Consider the following 23,513-nt stretch of genomic DNA (forward strand, 5'->3'; position numbering starts at 1 on the left):
TGGATATTTGCTGTTGACTTCAGTGGTAGGAAGATCAGGGCATTGCTTATTTAAATCAATAATAGGTTTTGTCTGATTTTATTTCATATTAGTCTAATAATAAGTGGCAGTGACCAGTGTCTATCAACTGTTGTCTTTTTCTCTTCACTCATACACCAATCTTGCAAAGTAAGTGTTCTATAATGCACTTTTCCACATATTTCAATATTGTCATATTAGTATGAAAATGCACCTCATTGTTGGCTAAGTATCTTGAAAATGAGTATGTTGAATTATTTGTATCAGACTTTATTAAAGTAATATACAGTCTCAACATACAGTGATATGGTTATTTTTTTGTTTTCTTTGGCAGTTGGAAAAATGCATAGATGATGCAACAAGGAAAAATAACTTCCAGCCATTAGAACAATTTCTGCAAATAGGTGACTCTGACAATATCTCTCATAAGTGCAGCAAACAGTTTTTCAACAAATTTGACAAACTTATGTGCCGGGTAATTTGCTTTTTGTTTCAAAAACTTTCATGCTATTATGGCTTGTGAAATATTGCAAGAAACATTAGGTGGGATGTTCTGGATTATACCAGCAGCTCAGTGGAGAGCTGAAAAATAATAGACCTCAAAACTCTGGGTTTGAAAGTGTTCCAAATTTAATATTTCCTTCAGAGAATGAAATATTTGTTATTATCTACTACTCTGATTTTTGTTATTTCAGTACATTGATCTATGTGCCCTATCATTTTTCACCTTTGGTTGGTAGGTGTCACTTTTTATATGTATTACTTTTCTTAATATTCTTCCACCATCTCTACTTATCTGAGGGCACAGTCTTATGCTCCTTGTATACCCAAAGCTCCTAAAGAGATCACTCTGTTCCCTTTTCAATTTGATTTCAGCAGAGAACCCAGGGCAGATTGTTAAAGTCCTCTGCCTTCATAGGTAGGATCAGATTCCAAGAGAGCTCAACGTCCAGAAGCTCCCACTGAGAATATGCTTATTCAGTAATGGGAGCTGCTTGGTGTGAAGTAATTTTTAAATAATCTGCCGAATTAATTAAATGCCTGAAGGGCAGCTGGTGAGTTCTTTATTAAAAAAATAGCCCCTTTTACTTAAGAGAGCCACCAAGGCTATGTCTGAGTTGCTGAAAACTGTCAGCAAAAGATAGGCAAGTTGCGCAATGCATTTGCTATCTTTGGCTGACAATTCTGTTGGGAGAGGCTTTTCCGACATTTGGCTCATTCACACAGGGTCAAATGTCAGAAAAAAAATTCCTCTGTCAAGACATCCCTTCTTCCTTCTGGAACAAAGTGAAGGGAATATCAAAAGAATGCTTCCAACCAGCAGATCTCTTCTGAGAGAACTGTGGTCTGGATGCATGCTCTGTTGACAGAAGTTTTGTTGACAGACACCTGCAGTCGAGATATAGCCTAAATGTTCTGTCCTGCATTTTTTTTCATCTAGAAGTCAGTGTGCCTGTGTAAACACAGAGAGGATATTGAGTGCTTCATAATAATAATAATAATTGCTGTGTAGAGGCCAAGCACTCCTGCATTCTTTGTGGGCTAGTCTCCAGTCTCTAATCTGCAGAGATGACTGAGAGGAGATTGGGGCATGGTGTGGTGTAGAAAGAAAGACATGTTTTACACTCTTTGGCCATGTTTACACTAGCAAGTTCTTTCAAAAATCCAGGCCTTTTTTGAAAGAATTCACGGAGCGTTTATACACAAAATGCACTTTGTCTGAAATAAAGAAAAAGTACAGCGCTTCTTTTAGAGTCCCTTTTCTGCTCCCAAATCAGGTTGAGTGTCCTTTTTTGAAAGAATCTTTCAGAAAAAAGTGTGTGTAGGTGCTCTGTGGGCCAGTCATTCGAAAGAGGGGTCCTCCATGGCATCAGCCGGATGGAGTGCAGAGACACTCTGGCCAGCGCTAGCAGAGCTCTGCTCCCTGAGTCCAGCCACTTTAATGGCTCAGGGAACCCTGCATACCCTGTTGCAGGAAGCTCTCAGCCATCCCATGAAATGCTGATTCTCACCACGGCTGACAGCCAGCTGCCCTGCAACCCCCAAGGGTCCCCCAGGAAGCAAGCTGAGGGGTCCCAGGGTTCCGCCGCAGCCACAACGTAGAGGGTGCTCTCATGGACAGAGCCAGAGCTGTGGGACTTGCTGGACCTCTGACATGAAGAGAACGTCCTCCGCACCACCACCTACAAGAAGTGCAATGACCCCACATATGGCTCACCACCTGAGGCCACTCTACCCAGAACTTGGAGCAGGTGCACTCCAAGATTAAAGAACTGTACCAGGGCTGTGTCCAAGCCAGGGACACTGCTAGGTGCTATGGGGCAGGGCTGATCACCTGCCCCTTCTATAGGGAACTCCATGGCATGCTCACTGGCGAGTTCAGCTCCCCACCCCATGCTGTCCTAAACACGGCAGCTGAGGATCCCCCTGCTTCACTGGAGGGGGAGCCAGGCCTGGAAGGGGACCAGCCTGGAGCCTCCAGCCAGGCCATGGAGCCGGAGTTGGATTCTGAGGCCCAGTCTGTGGACAGCAAGGATGGAATCCTTGTGGTTGCAGTGCCCTTGGGCTTGTCCAGCCACGTCATCTCCATTGCTGGACATTATTGACAGACCCTCTGGTAAGTGCCTGGTGTATCACACATCTTGGGGTGTGGTAGGGTGGGCACTAGCCCCTACCATGGCCCAAGGCATGCCAGATACATGGGCAACAGCCTGACCCTAGAAACCCCACTGAGGAGTGCACCCCTAGCATGTGGGCATGCGCGTAGGTGATGCTTATCACCAACCCCTGTGGACAGTGCTGTGAGCTGCGTGCGTGTGGGTGCGGGGGGGGCACAGGAGGGGCCAGGCTGCACCTGGGTCATCCGCCACCCATGTGGGGACCCCAGGATGTCCAGGTGCCCCTGCTTTCCCACTAGCCTGTTCCCCGGGGCAGGGAGAGCCGTGGCCCACAACAATCAACCCCATCCCCAACGCACTGTAGAGTCCATGTGCAGCAGGGACCATGGTGCAGGACACATGTCACCACTCCTGGGACATTCCTGTCCCTCAGCCTGCAGGTGGGGACTCCTGCCATTGGGGCATGGGGGAATGGCACTCTGGGCTTGGCTGCAGGACTGATGTTTTTGTCTTTCTGCCCCTTCCAAAATTGCGGGTGCATCATCTGAGGGTCAGGACAGCCTCACCTCACATGGGGCCAGCCAGCCCTGTCCATGAAGTCGGGTCATGAAGTGAACTACCCCTGCTGCCCTGCCCACTCCTGATCTTCCCCCTAGTGCCTTGTGGGGCCTCACCACCTGAATCCTAGCCTTGGTGGGCCCCACCATGGCAGCGTCCCTGCCTTCTCTCCTTGCACCCTCCCAGTGTATATAGTTTCCCCCATTTGCCCCTATAAATAGTTTGTGGCATGGTTTAACATTTCCAAAAATTTACATTTGTTCCAGTAGATAGTTTTATTTTTCTGCACCCCCATATCCTTTGTTATTAACAGGGGTGGGTTAGGGTTAGGGTGAAAGCTTCCTGCTGGGCTTCCCGGATCTGGAGCCTGACGTGGTGGGCCTGATGGTTGGGGACCACGGGGGGGCTGCTTGTACCCAGGGCCAGCCTCAGTCATCCACCCCACGAGGAAAGTCTCTTCCTTGACCATGACAAGGTCATGGAGGGCACAGCAGGTACCCACAGCCTGGGGGACTGTGCACCCCAACGTCAAGGTGTGTGAGGAGGCAGTGGAATCACTCCTTCAGGCAGAAGAAGGCACACTTGATGGGATAGCGTGCATAGTTGAGAGGGCTGTTGAACAGCTCCTGGGTGGGACTGGGGTGGTCCATGTATGGCTGCATAAGCTAGGGCTGTAGGGAGTAGGCCATGTCGCCCACCATACATAGGGGCATGGTGACATCCCCGGGCATGGTGACATCCCCAAGCATGAGCTCCTGCTAGGGGATTTAGACCCAAGCCTCCATCCTCTGGCAGATGCTGGAATTGTGGAAGAACTGCATGTTGTGGGCCCTACCTGACCAGCCTATGGAGGTGTCCATGAACCAGCCCCTAAGCTCCATCAGGGCCTGCAGCACCACTGAATGGTAGTCCTTGTGGTAAATGTATCAGCTAGTGCTGTGGTCTGAGGCTCAGATTGTGATATGGGTCCCACTGATTGCACAAAAGATGAGAGCAGCAAACCCCACAATAGCCACAACCAGATCTCCAATGCGGATGAGCCTCCGGAACAGCACTTGGTTGATTGCTGTCACAGTCTGTAGGAGATGGAGATCGAGCACACTGTGAACACATGAAGTGGTGCCTCTGGCCCCAGTAGGCTCCCTTACCCGCTCCTTACCCACCAGGTTCTCCAGGCACCCCATCTCCCACCGCGAGGCTGTCCCCCTGGCAGCAGGCCCGCATAAGCGGGCTGTCATGGTCCCCTGGGTTAGGCCTCCCTGCTCCACCCCCTTGCATCCTGCTCTGGCCCCCGAGGGTCTCCCTTGCCTGGCAGTCCCCTCCCACTTCTTTCCTGTGCCAGGCCAGTGAGCAGAGCATGCCTTACCTCAAGGAGGACAGCCCCAATGGTTGACTTGCCCACCCCAAACTGCTGCCCCACAGAGTGGTAGCTATCCGGGGTGGTGCGCTTCCAAATGGCAATGGCCACATGCTTCTCCATGGTCAGAGTGAGATGCATGCGGCTGTCCTGGCATTGGAGAGTGGAAGTGAGCCAGTGTAGAGCTCCATGAAGGTTTCATCCTTCATACGGAAATTCTGCAGCCACCGTGCATCATCCCACTCACCCAGGACCAGATGGCCCCACAAGTCGGAGCTAGTCAGGTAGCTCCAGAGGTGTCGGCTGGCCCAGGGGTTGTGCAGCTGGGGCCATGGTGAGTTGGGGGCCCCAAGAACAGGGCTCAGCCGCCAGAAGAGGTGTAACACGGCGGTAAGGAAGTTGGCCAGCAGCCCAGCCAGGGTGTGCATACAGCTTTGGGCTTGTGTGGGCCCATGACTCTGAGGGCCGGGCTGCAGGGCTGTGTACAGGCTCTGCAAAGCTGTGTGCAGAAAGACAGGCCTCAGCGTGTGCCAGGAGGGGTGATTGGGAGGGGGCTTTAAGGTAGTGCATGGCTTGAGCTCCTGGAAGGGCTTGCTGGCCATGTGACCCCTTCCGCAGCATTTTGTGACCCATTCAAAAGAGTGGCCAGGGCTTTGTGGCTACTTTTGGTGTGTAGAGGTGATCTTTTAAAAGAAGACTTTCCAGAAAATCTCTTCTAGAAAAAGTCTTCTCACCAAAGATTGCTGTAGTGTTGATGAAGCCTGAAAGAATGATGCAGTGTGTACTCTTCTCTGAGCTCAAGGAAGTATTGCGTTTCCCTGACCTCACTCAATGGCAACATGATTCTACACTTCCTCAATAAGCCTGGCTTAATGCTACAATTTAACAATGATTAATTACAACAATAGAGTTGTACTGCTTCTAAAGCTACTAATTAACCTTTCAGATTATGTATATAAGAGATTTGTTTAATCTATTCAGAAGAAATTTCATAATTACATTTTTCATGCAATCTGTGTTGCTACAAGAATATAGGCTTTTTTAACTGCAGTGTTATGCTTGTATATAGTCAGCAACCTAGTAAAACATGCCTAGTTCATGCTACTAGTGTTTTTTTTTGCTTTGTTTTTATTTAAAAAGTCCTTTCTGTATGACCACAGTATTGCATTTGAATATTTGAGTGGATAACACGACAGTTTGTTATTCATTAAGGTACTAGAGGACTTCCTGTTTTTTACATGGTGGTTCTTCTGTAATGATGACCTACTTCTTTCCTGGCAGTTATAAGCACTAAATAAATTACACAACAATCATATCTTTTAGTGTTACGTTCAAGACTATTTAGAAATAGTATTACATTCAGAGAGGTTTACAATGGCATTGCAGTGTGGTCTTGTATGTATCACTTTAATGTCACTAGTCCTCATATTCAGTAGTTCTATGTTAGAAATGCTAGTTTTAAAAAAAGTTTAAATTTAGTATATGTTATTTATACAAACCTAAGCATAATAGAATAGCATTAGCATAAACATAGAACTTGAAGAATGTCAGTAATCTATTTCAGGAAAGAAAATATTTTTAGTGTTTTGAAGGATTTTAACAATTACTGTGACTTTTTTTTTTTCTGTTCAAACAAATGAATTTTGTTTGAAACAAGAAATGTTTTTCTTGTTCCTTTTTAGATTTTTTTTGTTCTAGAGGTGAAGTGATTCTCTCATTTTTCATGTATGCATTCATTAAGATTAGTGACCTCTAATTCTTCGAGAATGAACCTCAACGAACTACTCGAAAATATGTAGTTTAGCCTTAGATTTTATTTGGTATGTTACTTTCTATAGCACTAAAATTAGATACCTCTAATGATCTCCAGTGGTAAACAGTAGTAATGAAAGCTAGGGTACAGATTACAACTGAATAATTTGGGGCGGTTGTCCAACATTTAACATCAATTTTTTCTCTTCCTCTCCAACTACTTGAAAGAGAAATATTATCCAAGTATATGTAACAATTTATGAGAACACAAAAACATTGATTTTTGCTTAATGAAGTAAAGATTGCTTTATGCTATACACTGAAGCTCCTGTTGGTATTACAATTTTAGGAACTTGACAGACAAGAAGTAAATAATGTTTCAACTTTGCTAAATTCTCTTCAGAAATATGGTAAAAGTATTGTCATACCAGGTGGAGGTGGACTTCCAGCAATGATAAAATGCAGTCTTGTTGAAAAGATAAGTATAACAAAAACATATATTGCATTATTAATATAGCAAGTATCATGCTATGCGTTGCTTAATATGCAAATATTTTGTCAAGATTGTCAAATTTTGTTAATTCAGAAATGATTAAAAGAACAAAATAAATGGCTAATCACTTATAAATATTATACAACAAATTATGTCTTGTAGAGGATGCTGATACAGCACACTGAAGTCTTTGTAAATAATGTAAAAATTAATAATTTTATTATGATAGAATTAATATAATAATGATTGATATTTCATATGAGCTTTGGTCCTAGCTAAATTAGGAACCCTGTATTTTTTGACTGAGAGAACAAAAAAACAAAAAACGCTTTAAGTTTTCAAAAGATAGAATCACAGAACTGGAAGAAACCATGAGAAGTCATCATGTCCAGTCCCCTGCACTCACAGCATGATCAAGTGTCACTGAGACCATCCCTGACCGGTGCTTTTATAACTGGTTCTTAAAAATCTCCAATCATACAGAGTCCACAATTTAGAAAATGTTTGCTGTCAGCTTGTTTCTCAGTTGCTTTCAGAAAACAGAACGACAAGATGGATGGTGATAGAATGACTCTTCGTATAGATAGCCTTGTAATCTCTCATTTTTTGTGTAAACAATAGCAGCACAAAACTGGACACATAGTTATTATGAGTACAAATCATGAAGTGAGGTATTCAGTAACAAAAGTTATCACTTTGAGTAGAAATCAGTGGCATTTTCTTAAGTATAAGTTCCAAATTGCATGCTGTGGTTTTAATCTGCTAAGAAATATGAACACTTGTTAAAATAGAAGAATCTAGCTGCTAATGTATACTATAAAATTATGCTTTTTGCTTCATGTTATAATAATAAAAGTAGTGTTTTTCTCCTTTACATGGTTAGATGGTTTGAAAAGACAAAAGAAATTCTGATATTTAGAGGAAATGAAAAAAATCAAGCACTTACAAATTTAGTTGAAGATTTCTTCGATATTCTGATGGTAAAAATATTTCATAATCCATTTTATAAAATACAGGTTGAACCTCTCTCATCTGGCATCCTTGGGACTTCACTGGTGCTGGACAAGAGAATTTTTTGGATGATGGAAGGTCAATATTTTCTAGCACATTATTAACACTTTCACTGCTTACTGGGCTCTTAGAAGACATTACAGCTAAACAACAGCACAGAACACTGAGAGCCAGGACCAGTGGCTGTAAACAAACTTTATGGGACTACAGGAAACTTGGCCATACCTATGATAAGTGGTCATCTGGCTCACTGAAATCATGCCAGATTGCAGAATTTGCTGGAGGAGAGAGTTCCAGATTAGAGGGGTTCAACTTCTATTGAGCATGTATTTGTAAAAATTAGTGATTTAACAGCAAAAGTCAGTTTCAAACATTCTTTTCCTACTTAATTTTTCAGCTAATATTGTACTGATTTGTTTTTATTACAAAAATAGATTACCAACTCATTTTTGTTTTAAAAAAATTCTATACTTCCTTTAATATATAATTACGACATCTGTATAGGAAACATTGCCTAATAATAAAAGAGCTGATAATGCTTAGTGCACAAAATTCCCTACTTCATCCTAGTAGTTTATCCAAAAAGTAGTAACAGTGCATGTCCATTAAGCTTCTGAGGCTTTGATCATGCAAACAGTTTCATACATGCTTAAATTTATGTAGAAACACAGGTGGTTAAGGAATATCTTTTATTGGACCAAATTTATTGGTGAGACTAGCTTTTGAGCTACACAAAGCTCTTCTTCAAGTGTGAGAATGGCACTTGGAATGCCACACTAAACACAAGATCAAACAGACCATTTATCATAAGTAATTAGCTCACATTCAGGGTGTGACAGTGAGTACCTGTTCACAGACCTAAAAAAGAGCAAATTCAGTAAACAATATCTCACTCGCCTCATCTCTCTAATATCCTAGGACTGACACAGCTACTCTATCACTGCATATTACTTCATGAAGTCATTGGGAATGCTCACGCTCATAAAATTAAATGTGTTCATAAATGTTTGCACCATTAGGCATTTAATTATTGACATGTATATTCTGTATAGGAATTAGAATAGACTAAAAAATCATGTAGTAGGGTACACAGTTACAGAAGTGGTCACTTGAATGCATAGAAATTATCAACAGGAAAGGTTTGGAAAAGGTCAACAAAAATTATTAGTATCAAACAGCTTTCCTATGATGAAAGATTAAAAAACTGACTTTTCAGTTTGGAAAAGAGACGATTAAGTGAAGGTATGATAGAGATCTATAAAATCATGACTAGCATGAAGAAAGTAAATATGGAAGATGTATGTACTTTTCTTGACACCTCACTATCACCAAATCAAATTAATAAGCAGTAGACTTAAAACAAAGGAGGTATTTCTTCACATAATGCACAATCAATCCATGAAACTCTTTGCCAGAGGATGTGAAGGCCAAGTCTGTAACAGGGTTCAAAAAAGAAAATATAAATTCATGGAGGATATGTTCACCGATGGCTAATATTCAGGATGGGAAGGGATAGTATCCCTACTCTCTGTGTATCATGAGCTGGGGATGTATTAGGAGCCAGATCATTCAATGATTATGTGTACTGTTCATTCCCTCTGGGGCCATTGGGACCGACTAATGTCAGAAGACAGAATACTGGGCTAAATGGACTTTTGGTATGTGCCAGTGGCTGTGTCCACACATGCTGCTCCTCCCAAAAGTGGCATGCTAATGAGCTATCTGGAAGATGCTAATGAGGCTTGGATGAAAATTTTCTGCACTTCATTAGCGTTTTGGCAGGTGGTTTGGAGTCCAGCAGAAGCTCTTCTTGACTCCAAAGTTCAGGTACAGACATGCAGCCCATGGGAATCTTCCAGAAGGAAACCCTCCTTACAGAAGCCCCTTCTTCCCCAAAAAGATCCATGCAGGCTGTGCTTCTGCATGTGTACTTCTGAGTCCAGAAGAGCTTCTTCCGGACTCCAAACCACATGCCAATATGTTAATGAGGCACAGAAAATTTGCATTTGTACCTCATTAACATCTTCCAGATAGCTCTTTAGTGTGCCGTTTCCGGAAGAAGCTGAACATATAGACACACCAGTAGGTTTTTCTTCTGTACTTTTGACATACATACTAAAATAGCATAAATGTTTTAGTTGAGGGAGAAAACTATACTATCTGAAAGTAGATTGGATATTTTTAGGTCTATGGACACTACATATTATTATGTTTATATATTCTTATTCTTATTTAATTGCAGCTTACACATGATGCCAACAGTGAAGGTAAGTATAAAAAAAGTACTTAAGATGCTATTATTAGTTTTCTAATCGTATCCACTTTTTGATTGATCATTAATTAAAGTGTATTTTATATTACTGCCAAAGGATCTGATCTTTGAGACAGGCTGTGTCTACACTATAAAAATAACTTTGAAGTTGCTTACTTCACACACACCCTACTTCGAAGTTAAACTTTGAAGTAGAGCACTAAGGACTTCGAAGTTGGGCTGCCTACGTCAAAGTTAACTTTGAAATAAGGGAAAATGTGTGTAGACTCTCTGCTGGCTACTTCAGAGTAGTGCCTAACTTCAAAGTTAACTTCAAAAATTAGTTCCTAGTGTAGATGCACCCCCAGTGTGTTGATGATGTTCTCCAGTGTGATCATGACTGAACCATGTACATATTGAATTGTGTTCTGTCAAATAGGCATGATATTTGTTAAATTGCTATAGCTTCTAATAAGCACATTCTTTTTTAAGTATGTATCCATGAGGATCTCTCACTGTGGGTGAGATCACAATCTTTCACATAAGCCACACTCGTGCCATGCATATCCTTGTGTCTTCCCTCCCCAAGGTCAGGAAGGGCAGAATGTCTGCAACAGTCTTTTTTTCCTTATACCACTCAAGACATTGAGAGGGAGCTAGTGGTGTGGGCTGCTACCCTTTAGAATATTTTTCTTCTACAAGTAGTTAGCTCCATCATCAAACCAATATTTCGCCAGTGGGGCAATTCACTTATAGAATGGTTTGGTAGAAATGACAATGCGGAATGTCCAGCCTTTTGTTCTAGGGCTAGTATGAGCCCTAGAACAAAAGAATTTTCCTCATACCATGAGATCAAGATCATGGACTGGTTAGGTGTCCTCAGTACCCTGTTGAACACCATCAGCTATATTGGTCTTAATATCCAAGAGCTTAGGTTGCTTCTGATCCCCTTGATATCCTGAGTGATGTACAAGATCAGGCAGGATGTAATGATACTAATCCTGATGTCTCCATGTTGGCTGAGACAAGGGTACTTATTTTCTCCAAATGTCTATTCATTCTATACCACTTCTAGTACAAAAGATCCTACTCCACATTAGGGAGCAAATGGAAAAAGATACTTAGCCTGATAGCTCAAAAACCCTGACATTGTGAAGGCCCTTATTCCAAAGGCCCTGGATTGCATTCTGTATTTAAAATATTTTGGGTTGTGGTCAATCTGCCATTTATGTCCATGGGTGGAAGACATGCACAGTTTAGGCATGGCCCATTGCTACTTAAGAGGTTCTGAGCAAGAGCATATCTACAGTTGCATCTGTACAGATGACAGCTCATGGAATCTCATTTTAAGGTATGCAGTCATTCTTTTTTCATTTTCATTGCCATATGTTAAATTTAGGATGTTTGTGCACTAAATATCAGCAGTCATACGAGACTTTGGAAAGTGTTAAGATGGATTGATTCCTTCGTAAATAAAACCATTTGAAATATATAATGAAGCTAGACTTGTGAATTCTGTTGAAAAACTAATATGTGTAGAACCTCTCAATTCATGGATAAACTGCTTTTTAACTTTTTTTTCTTAATTGATTAGGTAAAAAACAAACACTAGAAAGCTTTATATTGAGAATATGTGCCCTTGTTGTTGATGTAAGAATCAATATTCATATTCATCAAGAGGTAAAATACAATTTAACCAACCCTATTTATTAATAGACATTTAACAGAATTTTGTCAATGTCCTTAGTAATTTAACGAAATGGATGTTGTGTAAAGGAGAAGGAAAAAACTATTTGTGGAAATATTTAGTGAACCATCTGTCTCTATGTATGTACAAAAGTTTACTTGCTAAACGAAAATTTCTACTTTTGGCAATAAAGTATAAAATATGCTATTTGTGATAAAAATGCTATAACGATAAGTATCAAATACAAGTACAAAAAACAACACACTGTATTGCAATAGCTAGATATAATATCTTTAAAATAAGAATACATTGTATTTGTAGTATACAGTATTTTGCATAGTAGGTTTTTGTGTTAATAAAATATCTTGGGTGAAATTGTGCTCCTGTTGAAATTAGTGGGGATTTTTGCCATTGACTTTAATAGGAGTTTATTTTTTAGGTAGGAAACTGTTATAAAATAATTACCTTTTATAGAAAGACATTCTCCATTAAGGATTACATTTTCAAAAGCACAGCCTTTCCTATGGATATAGATTGCCCATATTTGCTGAATCTATAAAAATTGCATGTAATTTTTCTTGTTTTTCAAGTGCTTGCTCATATCCATTTCAGTTAGATATGCACATGTTGTGTGCATGATTCTCATATGGTTTTCCTCTAACATTACCTGTTCAGTTGGCTGTGGAGCACCCTGGATTAGAGCATTTATGACAGTGTATATAAGTCCCTACTGATCCGTTGCCTGCTCTTCTAGTTGTTGCCAGTGGTGGATGTTGGAGTAGTTTGGTCTTGCTTACAGCGGTCTTTTTCAATAGATGTTATAAAATGGTTAAGTTTTAGTTAGTTGAATTTTATTTACCAATATATTGATAGGTGGGGGAATCTGCCTTGTTTCTCTTTCCCTGGACCAGAGCATGCCTTGGTGTCAGGGTTTTAAGCCCTGTGAGAAATGCCTGCAGCTTATTCCATATGGTGATCTACATGATTTCTGTCCTGGGGAGGGTCATCACGTGGAGAACTGCTAGATTTGCATGGGATTTAAGTCAAGAACAAATGAGGAGAGGAATTCTCAGGGGAAGCGCCTCCTAATGTAATTGGCACTGCATCTGCAGTTAAGCATGTGCAGCTTTGGTGTACAGTGCACTGGCATCAATGCATAATCCATCAGCACCCATGAAGGAATTTGGTGAGAACTATTGGCACTGCTGTTTGACACCAAGACCAATCACCAATGTGCGGCACCATAAGGAGAAGAAGGCAGATGGCCACTTGCTGACATGGCATGCCAGCAGGAGTGTCCACAGGACACCCTAAAACTAGCCTGCAAGTCCCACAGCTGTTGACTCTGGCCATCTAGAATGAGCTGTCAAGTCTGGCATGGGTTGACAGTTAGGTGTCAGATGTCTTGGAGGGCATAGACCTAGATCTGATTTCCGTGCCATCTCTGGGCCCACAACCTGTGATGGCACCATTGATGGCTGCTGTTATGGCAATGATGTTGACACTGCCCCCCATCAGACAGTGGGACAAGCCTATAATGATTGGTCATTGCTGCAGCACCACTCCCAAGCACTATCAAGAACCACTTCACTATGGTCCACATCGGACTACGATCTGGATTTGGAATTGCTCCAGATCCCGGTAATGCTCCAGAATTAGCATACCCAAGCCAATGCCTCAGGTGTTCTGGCCTCCCCAGTTACAGAGACCAGTGCAGTGCCCCTTCTGAGCCCTGTGGTCCTATCATCAGGCCCGGGGCAAGGTTCATGGATTGCTTTGTTGTCCTTGGTACCCTGCTGGACACCATCAGCTGCAGTGGTGTCTCAAGATCCAAGGGTTAAGGTTGCTTCCAAAGAAACAGACCTGGGGCAAGCTTACCCACAGATGGGTGCTACAAAAGAGACACTAATGGCAGAGGCACCACAAACTGCCCTGGTGGCCACTACAGAGCCAGAAGGAGAAGAGGACCTGATCTTGCCCTGGGCATTGTCTTCTTCCTTGTCCAGCAAGCCATTGGCAGGGACAACCACCTCTCTGCCCATAAAGACTACCAGGGCCCATCAGCATGTCATTTGCTGGGTGGCACAGAACCTATATATGCATGCTGAGGATGTCACAAAGGACTCACACCCAATGGGTGCAATACCAGCTTCAGAGGGTCCATCTAGGGAGGCCCCCAGCCATTACAAAGACATATGACCTAGATGCAATAGGAGCCCACCTCTGTCCTACCAACATCAAAAGTGGTGGAACGCCAGTGTTTTGTCCCACAGAAGAAGGTATGAACATCTCTTCACCTGTTCCTAGCCTGGTGTTCATGGTGGATACTGCCAAGGTTAAAGGAGTGAAAAGGGCAGCCAGGTCCGACAGCAGAGGCCAAAGAGGTCAAAAGCTGGACCTCTTTGGTATATTTGATTGGGAGTGGGAGGGCTCCAGCTTTGCATTGCCAACAAACACAGTGATCAGCCAGTACACTTATAACTCTGGGTCTTCCCTGTACAAGTTCCAAGAGTTGTTGCCTGCAAACTCCTACTGAAAGTTCACTGTGATCTTAAAGGAGCATAAGGTAGTTGCCCTGGACTCTGCAGACTCTGTTACACAAGTTATAGCCGTTGTAATTACCTTGTGCAGAAGTTCATGAATCCAGGTTTCCAGAACATCAGGCAGGACCTCCTTTGTGCTTGAGCTGGTCTGTTTGCAGAGCAGATGGACTTGGAATTGCACAGTCTGAAGGATTCTAAGGTAACCCTTAAATCCCTAGGGATCCACAACTCCCCTTCACAAAAGAAGACCTTCACGCCCTGACATCTCTCATGCTTCTACTCAGGGAGCAACAGACAGTGCTTCAACTTGAGGTGGGGCAGGAATAGAAGGAGACATATCCTCCTCTGACCAGGGCTACAGTTCATCCAAACAGCCCCATGGCCCTAAACCTTACTTTTGAAGGTATGACCAAGGATGCGTATCAGTCCATCTCCTGGTTCCTTCTCCCCATTTTGTGAACTGTCTATCCCACTTCTAGGCTGTGTCTACACGTGCCCCAAACTTCGAAATGGCCACGCAAATGGCCATTTTGAAGCGTACTAATGAAGCGCTGAAATGCATATTCAGCGCTTCATTAGCATGCGGGCAGCAGCGGCGCTTCGAAATTGACGCGGCTCGCCTCCGCGCGGCTCGTCCAGACGGGGCTCCTTTTCGAAAGGACCCCGCCTACTTCGAAGTCCCCTTATTCCCATGAGCTGATGGGAATAAGGGGACTTCGAAGTAGGCGGGGTCCTTTCGAAAAGGAGCCCCGTCTGGACGAGCCGCGCGGAGGCGAGCCGCGTCAATTTCGAAGCGCCGCTGCTGCCCGCATGCTAATGAAGCGCTGAATATGCATTTCAGCGCTTCATTAGTACGCTTCAAAATGGCCATTTGCGTGGCCATTTCGAAGTTTGGGGCACGTGTAGACACAGCCTAGAAGTGGGATAGACAGTTCACAAAATGGGGAGAAGGAACCAGGAGATGGACTGATACGCATCCTTGGTCATACCCATGAGCTGATGGGAATAAGGGGACTTCGAAGTAGGCGGGGTCCTTTCGAAAAGGAGTCCCGTCTGGACGAGCCGCGCGGAGGCGAGCCGCGTCAATTTCGAAGCGCCGCTGCTGCCCGCATGCTAATGAAGCGCTGAATATGCATTTCAGCGCTTCATTAGTACGCTTCGAAATGGCCATTTGCGTGGCCATTTCAAAGTTTGGGGCACGTGTAGACGTAGCCCTACTGTCCCTCAGATTCCTGGGTCTTTAACATTGTAGGGTTAAGATATTCGATCCAATTCTGTTCCCTCCCACTCTCCTTCTCTGTCCTTCTTTAGGGATTCTTCTCATGAGCAACTTCTTTTACAGGAGGTGCAAGTGCTCCTTGCTTGCAGAGAGATAGAGGAGGAGGTTCCTCCAGGAAAAAGTTTTCCTGCTGATATTTCCTCATCCCCAAGGGTGGGCTCAGGCCCGTCATAGATCTAAAAGACCTCAACTCATTCATAAAGAAAGCAAAGTTTAGCATGATTACACTGGCTTCCATCATTCCTTTCCTAGAACTGGTATACTGGTATACAACCCTCAACTTGAAGGATGCATATATCCCTAACTCCATTGTCTCAGTCCACAGATAATTTCTCCAGTTTGTGATCAGTGCCCAGTACTACTAGTTGCAGTGCTCCTATTTAGACTTTCAACAGCCCCTCAGGTATTCACAAAATGCTTTGCATTTGTGGCAGTCTTCCTCCACAAACGTCAAGTCTTCCCAGACCTGGATGACTGGCTCATCAAGACCAAATTGCAAGTACAAGTAGAGGAATGTGGGCCCCTCATTCGTGCCATCTTTCTCAAGTTTATCCTTGTTCTGAATGTGCCCAGGTCATCTGATTCTAGTGCACAGAATAGAATTTGTGGACTCTCGCCTTGAGTCTATGCAAGCCAGGGCATCGTTGCCTGAGCCTCACTTCAAAGCTCTCAGGGACATTACTGAGAGCCTCTCTGATTCCCCACAAGCACCACCAGAAATTGCATGAACCTGATGTGGCATATGGCAATATGCAGTTGTGGTCCAGTGCACCAGATTGTGTCTCTGCTCCTGCCAAGCATGGCTGGTGCAGGTGTACAGGACCGGTTGGAACTCACTGAAAAGAATAGTCATGCTGCCTACCCGCCCCCAAGTTCTAGGCTCCCTCAGTTGGTGGCTGCAGTCACAAGTGGTCTGTACTGAAGTACGCTTTGCCAAATGGCAACCCTTCATTCAGTTAGTCTTGGACGCCTTGCATCTTTGATAGGGGGCATACCTTGGCACCATCTAGAGACAGAGCATATGGTCCCAAGCAGAACTATTGTTACATATCGACATAAGAGAGCTGAAGGTAGTCTGTCTGATGTGTCAGATGGTCCAGGCTCACCCATTGATGGAAAACACCATAGCAATGTTCTCACTAAACATACAGGATGGTGCTCATTTCCCCTCCCCTGTGTCAGGAAGGCCTCAAGCTGTGGGACTTCTATGTCACACATTCTATCCACCTGTAGGCATTATACCTGCTAGGAACTCAGAATGAGTTAGCAGATAGGCTCAGCTGCTCATTCAGTGGACACGAATATTCCCGCAAAGCAGGTGTCCTTTTGAACATCTTCCAGAGTGGGGCACTTCCCACTTGACCCTATTTGTGACATGGAGTAACAGGAAGTGTCAACAATTCTGCTCCTTCCTGAGTGACCGCCTGGGTTCCCTCACAGATACGTTTCACCTCTCATGGGTGAATCACTTGCTCTGTTCTGTTCTTGCTCATCCCTTTTATACATAGAATCCACCTCAAAGTATGCCAGCACAAGGCATTGTTAATCCGTATAGCACTGGCATGACTCCACCAATACAAGTTCACCATTGTGTTGGAGCTCTTGATGGAGAGATCATAGCCCTCCCATCCCCCACTGTTTTCAGTCCTCATCATGCAAGACTACTGCCCATTAAGAAATCCCAACCTGGAGTCTCTCCGTCTTGTGTTGTGAAAGCTCCATGGTTAAGCAGGTCTGAGCAGCAATTCTCCAAATCAGTTCAGAAAGTCCTACTGGGAAGCAAAATGGAAGCGATTCTCGATTTGGTGTATGCAGAAGAATACTCCTCCACCACAAGCCTCAATCACATTTGTTTTGTAATAACTGCTGAACTGGAAATGGCAGAGATTGGCAACCTCTTCAATCATGCATCCTTTGGTCACTATCTCTGCATTTCACCCAGGGGTAGTGGTTAGGTTGGTTTTTAGGCTGCTTCTTCAAGGAACTGGATAAACTATATCTTCAGGTGAGGCAGTTTCTCCCCGCCTTGGGACTTCAATTCTTGCCAGGGTTATGGGGCCCTCCCTTTAAACTTAAGGTGACCTGTTCCTTGCTCTACCTATCTTGAAAGGTAGCTTTTCTTGTCTCCATCACCTCAGCCAAAGTGTCTCCAAACTCAAGGTGCTGACATCTCTACCCTCTTGTTTGTTTGTTAAATAAAGACAAGGTACAACTGTGTTTGCACTCTGCATTTCTCCGTAAGGTTCTCTCTCAATTTCATATGAAGCAGGACATTTTCCAGCTAGTGTTCTTCCCCAAGCCGTATGCCAATAATAGAGCATGCAGGCTTCAGATGCTAGATATCAGGGACACCTTGGGTTTCTATATTGAGCACAAAAAACCCTTCTGAAATTCCCCATGGATATTCATTGAAAGGACTTCCCAACACATCTCTTTCTGGATCACAGTGTGCATCAGGTCTTGTTATGACTCAGCCAAGGTTTCAACCCCGGCATTAATGACCTACTCTGCAAGAGCTCAAGTGTCATCAGTCACTTTCCGAGTGCAAGTATCAGAGGGGTAGCCGTGTTAGTCTGGATCTGTAACAGCAACAAAGGGTCCTGTGGCACCTTATAAACTAACAGAAAAGTTTTGAGCATGAGCTTTCGTGAGCACAGACTCACTACATCAGATGCTGGTCTTGGAAATCTGCAGGGCCAGGTATAAATAAGCCAGAGCCAGGGTGGGGATAACAAGGATAGCTCAGTCAGCAAGGGTGGGGCTTACTACCAGCAGTTGATCTGGAGGTGTGAACACCAAGGGAGGGGAAGCTGCTTCTGTATTTAGCCAGCCATTCGCAGTCTTTGTTTAAGCCAGAGCTGAGGGCATCGAATTTGCGGATGAATTGTAGCTCAGAAATTTCTCTTTGGAGTCTGGTCCTGAAATTTCTTTGCTGTAGGATAGCTACTTTTAAGTCTGCTACTGTGTGGCGTGGGAGATTGAAGTGCTCTCCTACGGGTTTTTGTATATTGCCATTTCTGATGTCTGATTTGTGTGCGTTTATTCTTTTACGTAGAGACTGTCCAGTTTGTCTGATGTATATAGCAGAGGGGCATTGCTGGCACATGATGGCACAAATTATATTGGTAGATGTGCAGCTGAATGAACCCACGATGGTGTGGCTGATCTGGTTAGGTCCTGTAATGGTGTTGCTGGTGTAGATATGTGGGCAGAGCTAGCAACGAGGTTTGTTGCATGGATGGGTCCCTGAGTTAGAGTGACTGTGGTGCGGTGTATAGTTGCTGGTTAGGATTTGCTTCCGGTTGACAGGTTGTCTGTGGGCAAGGACTGGTCTGCCTCCCAAGGCCTGTGACAGTGGGGGATCATTGTCCAGGATGGGTTGTAAATCCCTGATGATGCGCTGTACAGGTTTTAGCTGAGGACTGTAGGTGATGGCTAGTGGTGTTCTGTTGGTTTCTCTCTTGGGCTTGTCCTGTAGTAAGAGGCTTTGTGGCACACGTCGGGCTCTGTTGATCTGTTTTTTCACTTCCTCAGGTGGGTATTGCAGTTTCAAGAATGCTTGGTAGAGATCCTGTAGGTGTTTGTCTCTGTCGGAGGGGTTGGAGCAAATGCGGTTATATCTTAGTGCTTGGCTGTAGACAATGGATCGTGTGGTGTGTCTGGGATGGAAGCTGGAGGCCTGAAGGTAGGCGTAGCGGTCAGTAGGTTTACGCTACGGGGTGGTATTGATGTGGCCATCGTGTATTAGCACCGTGGTGTCCAGGAAGTGGATCTCCTGTGTGGACCGTTCCAGGGTGAGGTTGATGTTGGAGTGAAAGTTGTTGAAGTTCCGGTGGGATTCCTCCAGACTCTCCTTCCCATGGGTCCAGATGATGAAGATGTCATCAGTGTAGCATAAGTAGAGACAGGGTGTTAGTGGACGAGAGCTAAGGAAGCGCTGTTCCAGGTCAGCCATGAAAATATTGGCATATTGAAGGGCCATGCGGGTACCCATAGCTGTGCCGCTGATTTGAAGGTATATGTCGTCGCCAAAGCTGAAATAGTTGTGTGTGAGGATAAAGTTACAAAGCTCAGCCATCAGATGTGCTGTAGCATCATCAGGGATACTGTTCCAGACAGCATGTATTCCACCTTTGTGTGGGATGCTGATATAGAGAGCCTCTACATCCATGGTGGCTAGGATAGTGTTTTCTCGTAGGTCATCAATGTCTTGCAGTTTTCTCAGGAAGTCAGTGGTGTCTCGGAGATAGCTGGGAGTGCTGGTGGCATAGGGTCTGAGGACAGAGTCCACATAACCAGACAGTCCTTCAGTGAGAGTGCCAATGCCCGAGATGATGGGGCGTCCAGGATTTCCAGGTTTGCGGATCTTGGGTAGTAGGTAGAATAGCCCCGGACAGGGCTCTAGAGGTGTGTTGGTATAAATCCGTTCTTGTCCTTGTGTAGGGAGTGTCCTGGGCAGATGGTGTAGTTTCTTAGTGTATTCCTCAGTGGGATCTGAGGAAAGTAGCCTGTAAAATTTGGTATTGGAGAGTTGTCTGGAAGCCTCCTTCTGGTAGTCAGACCTGTTCATGATGACAGTAGCTCCTCCTTTATCTGCCTCTTTGATTATAATGTCTGGGTTGTTTCTGAGGCTGTGGATGGCATTGCGTTCCACACGACTGAGGTTGAGGCAAACAATGCTGTCTCTCCACAATTTCTGCCTGTGCGTATTGGCGAAAGCATTCTATATATCGGTCCAGACTGTTATTTCTACCCTCAGGAGGAGTCCATGTGGAGTTATTCTTCTTGTGCTGCTGGGAGGGTGTCTGTGTAACGCTGTGCTGGTCAGTGTTGTGTTGAAAGTATTCTTTGAGTCGGAGACGGCGAAAGTAGGCTTCCAGTTCACTGCAGAACTGTATTATGTTTGTGCGGGTGGTGGGGCAAAAAGAGAGTCCCCGAGAAAGAGCAGATTCTTCTGCTGAGCTGAGTGTGTAGCTGGACAGATTGACAATATTGCTGGCTGAGTTAGTGGTACCACTGCTGTGGCTCTGTGTGGCAGACAGGAGTTTAGACAGCTTGCAGTCCTTTTTCCTCTGTAGAGTAGTGAAGTGTCTAATGTAAATCTCCTGTCTTATTTCAGTAAAGTTCAGCGGTGTGGAAGTTTGTGTTGAAGGTAGTTTTTTTATGAAAGACTCCAGATTTGAGAGCTCTTTTTTGATGTTCTCCTGTTTGTTGTACAGGATGCTGATTAGGAGGTTCCTCAGTTTCTTCGAGAGTGTATGGCATAATTTCTCACTGTAGTCTGTGCAGTATGTAGCTTGCAAAGGATTTTTCACCTTTAGTCCATTTGGTATGATGTCCATTCGTTTGCATTTGGAGAGAAAAATGATATCTGTCTGAGTTTGTGCAAGCTTCCTTGTGAGGTTGATAGATTTCCATTCCATACAGCTCAATGCAGTGCCTTGCATGGTGTCACTTGCTTGGTGTCATTTCCTGGACACCACAGTGCTAATACACGATGGCCACATCAATACCACCCCGTAGCGTAAACCTACTGACCGCTACGCCTACCTTCAGGCCTCCAGCTTCCATCCCAGACACACCACACGATCCATTGTCTACAGCCAAGCACTAAGATATAACCGCATTTGCTCCAACCCCTCCGACAGAGACAAACACCTACAGGATCTCTACCAAGCATTCTTGAAACTGCAATACCCACCTGAGGAAGTGAAAAAACAGATCAACAGAGCCCGACGTGTGCCACAAAGCCTCTTACTACAGGACAAGCCCAAGAGAGAAACCAACAGAACACCACTAGCCATCACCTACAGTCCTCAGCTAAAACCTGTACAGCGCATCATCAGGGATTTACAACCCATCCTGGACAATGATCCCCCACTTTCACAGGCCTTGGGAGGCAGACCAGTCCTTGCCCACAGACAACCTGCCAACCTGAAGAAAATCCTAACCAGCAACTATACACCACACCACACCACAGTCACTCTGACTCAGGGACCCATCCATGCAACAAGCCTCGTTGCCAGCTCTGCCCACATATCTACACCAGCAACACCATTACAGGACCTAACCAGATCAGCCACACCATCGTGGGTTCATTCAGCTGCACATCTACCAATATAATTTGTGCCATCATGTGCCAGCAATGCCCCTCTGCTATATACATCGGACAAACTGGACAGTCTCTACGTAAAAGAATAAACGCACACAAATCAGACATCAGAAATGGCAATGTACAAAAACCCATAGGAGAGCACTTCAATCTCCCACGCCACACAGTAGCAGACTTAAAAGTAGCTATCCTACAGCAAAGAAATTTCAGGACCAGACTCCAAAGAGAAATTTCTGAGCTACAATTCATCCGCAAATTTGATGCCCTCAGCTCTGGCTTAAACAAAGACTGCGAATGGCTGGCTAAATACAGAAGCAGCTTCCCCTCCCTTGGTGTTCACACCTCCAGATCAACTGCTGGTAGTAAGCTCCACCCTTGCTGACTGAGCTATCCTTGTTATCCCCACCCTGGCTCTGGCTTATTTATACCTGGCCCTGCAGATTTCCAAGACCAGCATCTGATGTAGTGAGTCTGTGCTCACAAAAGGTCATACTCAAAACTTTTCTGTTAGTCTATAAGGTGCCACAGGACCCTTTGTTGCTATTTCCGAGTGCAAGTTTCCATTCATGGTATATGCACGGCAACCACATGGTCCTCTATCCATATCTTCACTTCGTACTATGCAACAGTCTAGAGATGATGCAGCCTTTGGTAGGGCAGTGCTGCAACCCATGACCAGATGAACTCAAGCTCCTCCTCTGGGGGCGGGGGGGCGTTACTTGGGAGTCATATAATTGGGATGGATATGAGAAAGCAGTCAAAGAGAAAAAACGGGTTACCTACTTAAAACTGTTGTTGTTTGAGATGTGTTGTTCATGTCCATTCCAAATCCTGCCTGCCTCCTCTGAGTATTTCAGCAATAAGGAACTGAGCAGGCTCTGGTTTGGCAGGGGCCTACATATGTCCCACCACAAAGGTGTCATTCCAGAGGGCTGCACACCTAATCCTATGGGTACTACTAGAGGAAAACCTGACAATCATGCATATTGACTTTATTGGAATGGATATGAAAAACACATCTCAAAGAAAAAAAGCAGTAAAGTAGCACTTTACAGACTAACAAAATGCTTCTTTACTGCTTTTTTGTTTTGATAGTATATAGACTAGCATGGCTTTCTCTCTGTTACATCTCAAAGAACAATTACAAGAAGTAAGCGATGAATTGTAGGCACAAATATTAGAAAAAAAACCATAGCTTCCTGTTTCACATCTGCAGGTCAGAGTATCAGCCTTTTAAGTGCTCATATTAATGTGCACGTTAATACAATTAATTGAAATGCAGTTGTATGACTTTGGATTTACACTAATGTGGCTAAGATCTGAAACTGTCACTCTAAGTTTGCTTTGTGTCTCAATCTTAGTTATTTAAGTATGTTATTTTCTACTTAATATATGGCAAATCTACATAATGGTAGGCCCACAACCTAATGAGAGAATATTTTACAACCTTTAAAAAAGTTTAATAGTGTGTTTCTTTATAAACATATTCTTTTTTTCCCCCTATCCTTAGGCTGTAAGAAAACTTAATTCAATGCTTGAGACCATGCCTCGAGAAGCCAGAAGAAAAATTATTTCCACAAAGGAAATGTTGTTTGTCATGTAATTAATTAATCTTTAATATACTTTTTGACATATACTGTTTACATAGCTGAATACAACTTTTTACACTTGACTGTTTTATTGGGGCTATTTATAACAGTGCTAATATAAGCTTTATGCAACTCATAATTGCCTTCATCACTTCAGAGCACATGGAGATTGCACTTTACTCCATGCAGGTAATTATTCATTGGATGCTCTGATCTGTCCTTCTGTCAGTTACTGTTAGACTACA

General features: G+C 43.9%; 1 protein-coding gene across 7 annotated transcripts in view; it reads left to right on the forward strand.

Moving 5' to 3' along the window:
• The window catches only part of SYCP2 (synaptonemal complex protein 2), a 109,747-nt gene that overhangs the window by 12,127 nt on the left and 74,107 nt on the right, over positions 1-23,513 (forward strand). For 4 of the 7 annotated variants that reach the window (XM_075011708.1, XM_075011710.1, XM_075011709.1 and 1 more), the window contains exons 4-9: positions 353-493; positions 6,653-6,781; positions 7,672-7,776; positions 10,050-10,074; positions 11,653-11,738; positions 23,190-23,278. In XM_075011708.1, coding sequence (XP_074867809.1) covers positions 353-493; positions 6,653-6,781; positions 7,672-7,776; positions 10,050-10,074; positions 11,653-11,738; positions 23,190-23,278 — 575 coding nt within the window. Of the gene's footprint in view, positions 1-352; positions 494-6,652; positions 6,782-7,671; positions 7,777-10,049; positions 10,075-11,652; positions 11,739-23,189; positions 23,279-23,513 lie in introns of those variants that run through there. The other 3 variants (XM_075011711.1, XM_075011712.1, XM_075011713.1) reach the window with 3 other exon arrangements.

The sequence above is a fragment of the Carettochelys insculpta genome, chromosome 17, assembly GCF_033958435.1.
Source record: "Carettochelys insculpta isolate YL-2023 chromosome 17, ASM3395843v1, whole genome shotgun sequence".
NCBI classification, from domain to species: domain Eukaryota; kingdom Metazoa; phylum Chordata; order Testudines; family Carettochelyidae; genus Carettochelys; species Carettochelys insculpta.